The following is an 8,684-nucleotide window of genomic DNA, read 5'->3' on the forward strand; positions in this document are numbered from 1 at the left end:
ACGAATAGTGCTCACCCGAGCTTTTACCTCGTGATTCATCTACAGTTTGGCAAGCAAAGTGCTCGCCAAGCATGTGTAGTGGGGCAAGTTTCCTCTCTCTTCAAGTGCTTCACTTGAGGCGAGTGTCACTGCTCGCCTGAAGCCTCCTTGTTGCTCTGGGCGAGCATAGTTACTTTCCCCATGAGCCATGCTTTTTGCACAGGGAAAACTTCATTGCTAGCCCTTGATGTCTGTTGCACGGGGAGGGCTAAGTGCCCACTTGGTTTGCACTCGTGGGCGAGGTATTGCTCGCCCGTGATGCTGACAAGCTGAGTGTTTGCCACACTTGTTGCGCGGGGTGAGCTTCATTGATTACCCTTCATGTTGCTCGAGGGCCATGCTCACCCTTGCAATTGTGTGCATGGACATGCAATTCATGTACGCACAGTGTTTGCCACTTGAAACTATAAATTATGAAATAAGGAGAGAGTGGTAAGGAATTTATCTTCGTGAATGTCTTGGTTTGGTTTCCCTTTTTATCTGGAACTGTACTCCTCTCTCGCTGTAGTTATTTGTTGAGTGCAGTATCTCCTTATGTTGAATAAACTTTTGTTAGATCATTCAACCTTTTTTTTAGAGCGACTTGTTGATTCCATAGATAATGGTGCCAAACTGTTGATGCATTTTTTTCGACATTAACGGAGCTCAACAATAAGGTTTAATGGCTCATGATGATGGTTTGGGCATTGATACAATGCTTGGACGCTTTATCGTGAAATAAATGGTAAATCAAATATATAAAATATAAATAAATAGAGAGAGACACATGGATTTACATAGTTTGGCATAAGAGCTTAGTACCCGGGTTGTTTGGGATGAAATCTACTATATTTTTATGATTTTACAGTCTCTCATAGTCTTCTATAGCTTTCAATATAATAGAGAAAATAAGGTTGAGTGGAGGTTAGAGAAGATGTTTTTCTTCTAGAGAGAGAGTGTTGCGAGTTGTAGAGAGTCTTTCCTTGTAGAATTGCTAGATGCCCCATACTTGTAGTGGTTTCCTCATTTTATGGAGGATTCATTCAGTGTTTAAAGTAGCCGAGTCCTACTTACCTTATGTCATTTTCAACTTTTTTGTATTTGAGTCAATCTTTTTTGATTTTATCTTTTCTTTTTATTTTTGACAATGAGCTGCTAATAGATATCCAACATTTCTAATCACAATTGGTCATTGGTTCACTAAGATATAGAATGGGGAGAATAATGGGTATTTTGATCATTAGCAAGAACTGGTACTGCTAGCTGGATTGGTGTGTGGTTCAAGAGGGGAGGAGAAAATATACAATCTGTTTAGTTCTCTTATCATTTACGCTCAACGCGTGTGTTGGGCTCGGACACAAACATATATATGCATGTGCACCCGTGCTCAGCAAACCGGTGCAACTAAAGCCTTGTGCAACCGCCTGCACACAGCCTCCTAGGCTGCGTAAGGTTGTGGGCAGCTCAAGGCCCGTTTCACATTACAATTATTTTCAAGTATTTTTTTCTTTTCAAACGTCATTCAAACATAATATTTTTTAATTTTTAATTTTTTATCTAATTATTTCTTAATTATTATAATTTTTTCAAATTCTCAAATAAAAAATATTATTATTTTTTAAAATTTCAAAACAAAATTAATATTTAAACAATTTTTTAACTTTATAATATTTTCATTCAATATTTTCTCTTTTATTTTTTAAAACTCAATAAAATATTTTAACTTATACCATTTTATTTATATATCTACTGAGATATTCTAAATATCCAAACCGACTTAAAAAGTATATAAAACATAAAACAAGTGGTTTGGCTCTAACTCAATGTTATAAATATAAATAATAGACCATGTGATAAAGAGTTTCATCACAATCACTCTCAAATTTATTAGATATGGGTTCTCCATAGTTCTCATCCGAATTCTAGACTCTTTGATGGACATATAATATGAATCACACAACATTTCATCATATTTAATGCAGCCCAAAGATATTCAGCGAATAGTTATAAATGTTGTAGACCCAATTTTATATGTCTATCTTTATTTTAGATTTAGTTCTTTTATAGTTGTTGTCCGAACTCTAGAACCTAAAGTATGAGAGAGATAAACAACGCATAAAATAGGCCTCACAATATTTATGTGGACATTACTTTAGAGTATCCAAATATATTTTTATTAATATGTGGACGAGTATAAAATAGACCCCACCATCTCTTTTATCATCATTCTTCCACCATTCTATTATCAGGTATTAAATGATTAAAAATTATTTAGGCTGCGTTTGGATATTGGGTTGAACTCAATTGAGTTGAGTTCTTTATAAATAGTAGTGAGTTGAGTAGTGAAGAGAATTATGTAGAACCTATCTAAATTAAGTTTAAAATGTGTTTAGATGTTAAGATAAGTTTAATAATTTTTATGAGAAATTGAAAAAGGTTGTAGATCCACGTATAAAGATGTTTTAAGTTGAAAAAAAGTTGTGGGTCTCATTTATAAAAAGGTTTTGAGTTAGGATAAGTTTAGTAATTTAAGAGTTAAGTATTTGGATGTTGGACTCAAGTTAAAATTAGACTGAACTCAACTGAATTCAGTAACAAATGAAGCTTTAGTATGTTCAACTTATGCATTAATTATTTGATAGGATAACATGCGATATTGAAAGAGTGATCATAAAATAAATTACAAATAGAATTATTGGTGTAGTTATACCTAACCCACAGCTAATAATAAATGAAAAGTTTTTTTATAAGCGATTTCGTGCACCAAACCACACATCAATGTTAAATGTAAGACATTCGTTTAATGAAACAGTATGAATTAAAGACAAAAATAATTTTCGTAAAACAAAAGATATTATTCTTCTCTCGAATTTTTGTTTCTTTTATTTTTTTCAATAAAAAAAACTATGTGAGTGTTGGTACGTGATTTAGTGTGCCAAACCACTTCTAGCCCAATAATAAAAGCCAGTCATAAACTTGCATTAAAGTGCCTATTCGGCCACTTTAATTGCAAGGGGTAACGATTGGTCTTATTGAGCAGGATGTGTGCCCACCATGGACACCCCAAGTTCCTTCCTACATTATTGTTGTTTATTTGTGAGCTTTCTTAAGGTCTCGTTTGTTTTTAGAAAACATCTTATCTCATCTCATCTCATCTCACTTCATCATTACAATTTTTTTAAATTTTTACACAAAATAAAATAAACAATTCAACTTTTTTAAATCTCAAAATAAAAATAATATTAAAAAATATATTCTAACAATATTTTATTCAACTTTTTAACTTTAATTTCAATTCATCTCATCTCATCTCTGAAAACAAACGAGTCCGATGTTTTGTGGTTTTATACAATATTATTTATATTTTATTTAATATTCTCTTACTTAGAGAAAAGTCTGGTCATATAAATAAATAAATAAAAGGGTAGAAAAAAAAACCTTTATTGACAAAATTCAAGCAAATGGAGAACTCCTTTTGACATGAACGATGACTTTTACCCATCACCAACATCACTCAAATTCCTATATTCCAATGCTATTTATCTTTTAAACGGGGAATAAGTGTGCGTTTAGATGTTAAATTGAGTTGAATTGAATTGAGTTGAGATGATAAAATATTATTGTTTATTATTATTATTATTTTAAAATTTGAAAAAGTTGAATTGTTTATTATATTTTGTATTGAGATTTGAAAAAATTATAATAATAAATTGAGATGAATTTAAGTTCCAAACTCTTCAAACATGTCAAGTCATCACGGGAAATATGGTATCTCACGCAGTATCATTAGAATATAATAATTTTTTAACATTCTTAATGATAGAACGAGAGTATCATTTCATCTGTATTCTAAGACTATCTAATAATTAATCTAAAAGTACCATCTTCTAACTAATCCTCACATTTTGATCTACATTTTGTACTCTCTTTCTTTTGATTCTATTCTCAAAACATGCTTTCAATGCTCACATCAATGATTTGGCTTTGTTCTATTATGTTTATTTGTTAGCATTTGGAGATGAGTAATGCTATATGTAATCGTGGAATACGTAAATATTGTGCAGTCATTTTAAAAAAAATAAAATTTATTATTAAAAAATTATTTTTTTTATTTGAGTCCCGTATTTATTTATTTTTTTAAAAATAATTAGACGATATTTATATATTCACGATTATAATTATCATTTCTCTGTCAAGATAAAAATATAAAAACCATCTTTTTAAAACAGCACAATCAGTACAAAAATTGCTTGATTATTTATTTATTTTTCTCTTTTTGGGTGCAAAAAATAAAACATAAGTACTAAGCATTAATTTAACATAGGAAGTAGGGGCGGAATTTCTACTGAGGTGCATAATCGTTGTCCCGCCCTAATAGGTGAACCAGAACTACAAATCAATTTCTTGGAACTACTGAAAAAGAAACATTGAAAGCTTTCATCAAAAATCAGTTACAAGACCACAATTGTTTGAAAAATTAAAATGGTTTGTGAATAATAATAAAATAATTTAAATTGAAATGTTTTTATTAAATTTTAAAAAATAAGAAAGAAAAAATTGAATAGAAATATTATAAAGTTAAAACATTATTTGAATATAATTTTTTAATATTATTTTCGTTTTAAAATTTAAAAATATTATATTATTTTTTATGTTTTATTTGAAAGTTTGAGAAAATTGTATTGAATTTTGAGTTTGGATAATAATTAAGTAACAATTAATTAAATGAAAAAGTTAAAAATTATTTTGTATTTGAGTGAAATTTGGAAAGAAAATTATAACAAATTTGAGAATTTCTCGGTAACCAAATAAGGCCTAAATTATTTATTTTAAGATCTATTATAGTTGTTAAAGATAAATGCTTACTCACAAAATAATCTCATAAAAGATAACTTACCAACTAATGTAATTTAATATGATATGTCAGATTATAAATCTTTTTTTACTGTAAAGTATATCAAATGTATTATATTAAGTCACATCAATTTTAAACTTCTTTATGTGAGATTTTTTTATGTATGAAATATTTATCTTATAAAAAAAAAGTTCAAACATTAAAATTTTTATATTATTGTAGAACCCACTTCAATAGTTCAATATATAGTGTTTGAAGTGCTGGATGTGTAAAAAAATAAACTTAAAAATAATTGTTTTTTTCATCTCGATAAAGATCTCATTTATCTTTTATCCATAGTCTTTGGAGCTCAAAACCTTACTCTCAAGATACTTTTCTGAATACCATATTTATTAATTATCTAGCGGGTTCGCCCTTCCACACATGCCAAATGAAGATGAAACATATTTTGGTGGAACCATGAGCTTTTTCAACTGAGGTGATTAAAATATGAGAAATTATATTTATATTTGTGGAGTGTATAAATGTTTCGTAATCTTTCTGAAAAAAATGAATAAATAAAAAATTCACATAAAAAAATTAATTTTTTAATAATAAACCCTATATTTTTTAAAAATAATTGTGTGATACTTGCGCACTCTATAACTGTAAATAACATTACTCTTAAAATATTGAGTAGAACTATAAGCTTTTAGTTTAAAACTTTTTATAAAATAATAACTACATTTGAAGAGCAATTTTCATGCCACTTTATCAATTTAAATAATCGTTTAGTGGTCTTTATCAATTCAAAATCTTAATAAAAAAATAATTTTTTTTTTCATCTCGATAAACATCTCATTTATCTTGTATGCCATAGACTTTGGAGCTCAAAATCTTATTCTCAAGATACTTTTCTGAATACCATATTTATTAATCAATTATCTAGCGGGTTTGCCCTTCCACACATGCCAAATGAAGATGGAACATATTTTGGTGGAAACTCGAATATTACGAGCTTTTTCAACTGAGGTGATTAAAATATGAGAAATTATATTTATATTTGTGGAGTGTATAAATGTTTCGTAATTCATTTAAAAAAGTGAGTAAATATAAGATTCACATAAAAAAAATTAATTTTTTAATAAACCGTACTCTTTTTCAAAATAATTGCATAATACTTGCACATTCCACGACTGTAAGTAACATTACTCTTAAAATATTGAGTAGAACTATAAGCTTTTAGTTCAAAATCTTTTATAAAATAAAAACTAAATTTGAAGAGCAATTTTCATACCACTTTATCAATTTAAATAATCGTTTAGTGGTCTTTATCAATTCAAAATCTTAATAAAAAAGTAAAATATTTCGTGAAAAAAATACTTTATAATTATTAAATACAGAATTTTTAATTATCTGATTGAATTAAAAAAATTAAATTCAGACAAATATAGTCACAATGCTAAAAACATAAATGAGGTTTATTAAATTAGTAATTCTACGTACAATCGTGAAGTGTGTAAATATCGCGTAATCCTTTTAAAAAATAATATAGTCTATTATTAAAAATTTAATTTTTTTCATGTAGATCTCATATTTTATTTATTTATTTAAAAATAATTATGCAATAATTATACAATTTATAATTACAAATACCTTTTCTCTTATTAAATATTGTATCCTACATAAAACTAGACCTTATAATTGGATACAACCTCAATTATTTCCATACATGTCTAAACTATCTTAATTACTCTCGACCTTTCAAAAACATAGAAAGACAGATTTCCAAAACCAAAAATGGTTTTCATCACCGGGGGGGCCCTCAAGCCTTATTAACCCCCCCAACCACTGTTTTCACAACACGTCAACACGAACGACAGGAGTGAAGCCGCAGAACTCCATGAAAAATCCCCCGCGGGTAACAGTGCTGCTCACAGATCCGATTTCCCAGCCCGTGAGTTATACCCGGGCATTGGACTGGCACGTGCCGACCTGACAGGGACTCCGCTTACCTGGTTCCCGTTACTATCGTAATAAATTACGCCTGAGAAATCCAACGGCTCACACTTGTCCCCCATCAAGATAGCCTTTTGCCAGACCCCACGGTCACTCCACTCCTCCGGCTCAGTCCGGGCGCCGGCATGATTACCGATCCTTTTCCGGTGCATAAATCCGACCGCCTTGTTGCTTAACGTCAACAGGAGCTGCTTCTGCCTGGAAGCAAACGTCGGTGATGAAGGATCCTTTTTCTGAGTGGCCCTGATCGTCCTCGTCGCCTTGGCTTTGATCTTGCGGGAGACCAGGTCGGCTCGCTCTGCGCATATAGCCATGAAAGTCGACATGGAGATGAACAAGCCGGCTGCTGTTTTCTGCTTCTTCTTCGATAAGCCGGAGGAGCCATGTTCTGGAGTTTTGCTGAACATGTTGTCTCTCGTCGGAGTTTCTGTCGTAGAAAAATGGCAGTGAGAATGAATGTCCTAATAACGAGTGCTCATATATATATATAGGCGTAGGTGAGCAATGGGTTTAGCCTTTAGGTGACTGGTGATAACCGGTGGCTCTTCCATTCCATTTTCGAAGAGTTGACGTATCTAGGTAGGTGTTATTTTATTTTTAACTCCGCGTTTAAAATATAATTGATGAGGTACATTTATTGAGTGAGTACGTGTCGTATCATTTTTATAAAAATTAATGAAATTTATTATTAAAAAATTAATTTTTTAATATAAATTATATATTTTTTATTTTTCTTAAAAAAATTACATCATATTTATATATTTCACTATTATAAATATCATTATTCTTAAAATATATTATTTATATTATTTAAATAATATAACCCATAGAATAACCGTATTCATTATGTGATAGTTGAGAGAAAGAGGAAAAAAAAAAAATTATATTGAATAATACTTTTCTCCATCTTTTAATCAAAATATTTCTGTAATTCATCACTTGGTGAGATCATGACAATCAACATGATCTCCTCAAGTACCAACTACTCTCTCAAAATTCATCCTCCCCCATTCTTCACTCTAAAAATTCAAATTCAATCATCCTCTCCTCTCTTATTCTATCTTATCCATTAATTATATTTTTTCCATTCATTTTTGTTTTCTCTAAAATAGAAAAAAATTTATAATTTATTATTTTTTAAACGCTCACTATTCACATACGCCACACCTCCACATTTCGCACTGTAAATTGCGAATCCAATGACGATACACACGACACCAATGGCTTCCTCGACCTCAACTCTTCGATATTTTGGTCCTATCCCTAGCAAGTGAACCCCATGTTTTAGTACAGCCACATGCTTTCTCCAACAGTCATCAAAGTTTGATCTCTTATTATCATACTACTCTCCCTAGCTAAACGGGAAGTCGTAGGTAGTTGAAGCGGAAATTCTCAACAAGCACATCAAAACAACCGATCATAATGCCCCTTTATCAGTTGTGACCTCCAACTGAAACTATTTTGTCCCATTAATTGGACCACAAGAAAGGGTCTACTTTTGATTCAACAAGAATATGGTCATTTTTCGAGAAGGGAAACTATATTATATTGAGAAAATATATTTACAATCGTGAATTGTGCAACTGTCACGTAATCACTTTAAATAAAATAAATAAAACATGAGACCTACATAAAAAAATTAATTTTTTAATAGTAAACTTTACTCTTTTTAAAAATGATTACTCGTCGTTTACGCAATTCAAGCTTATATGTAGAATTACTCCATTATATTTTGGTATTTTTTAGATAATTTTGGAAATAATTTAAGCGTTTAATTGTTTATCGAATAATATAGATTTTTATTAATTCAAAA

At 30.2% G+C, this 8,684-nt stretch overlaps 1 protein-coding gene across 1 annotated transcript; it reads right to left on the reverse strand.

The window, feature by feature from the left end:
* Positions 1 to 6,786: 6,786 nt before the first annotated feature.
* Positions 6,787 to 7,278, reverse strand: LOC108994579. The gene has a single exon (XM_035685805.1). It carries the CDS (start codon positions 7,276 to 7,278, stop codon positions 6,787 to 6,789), a length of 492 nt encoding a protein of 163 aa, XP_035541698.1.
* Between the last annotated feature and the right edge of the window lie 1,406 nt (positions 7,279 to 8,684).

The sequence above is a fragment of the Juglans regia genome, chromosome 15, assembly GCF_001411555.2.
Source record: "Juglans regia cultivar Chandler chromosome 15, Walnut 2.0, whole genome shotgun sequence".
In the NCBI taxonomy this organism is placed as follows: domain Eukaryota; kingdom Viridiplantae; phylum Streptophyta; class Magnoliopsida; order Fagales; family Juglandaceae; genus Juglans; species Juglans regia.

Excerpts from the sequence above, each read along its gene's own strand:
- LOC108994579 (XM_035685805.1), bottom strand. The coding sequence starts at position 7,278 with ATGTTCAGCAAAACTCCAGAACATGGCTCCTCCGGCTTATCGAAGAAG.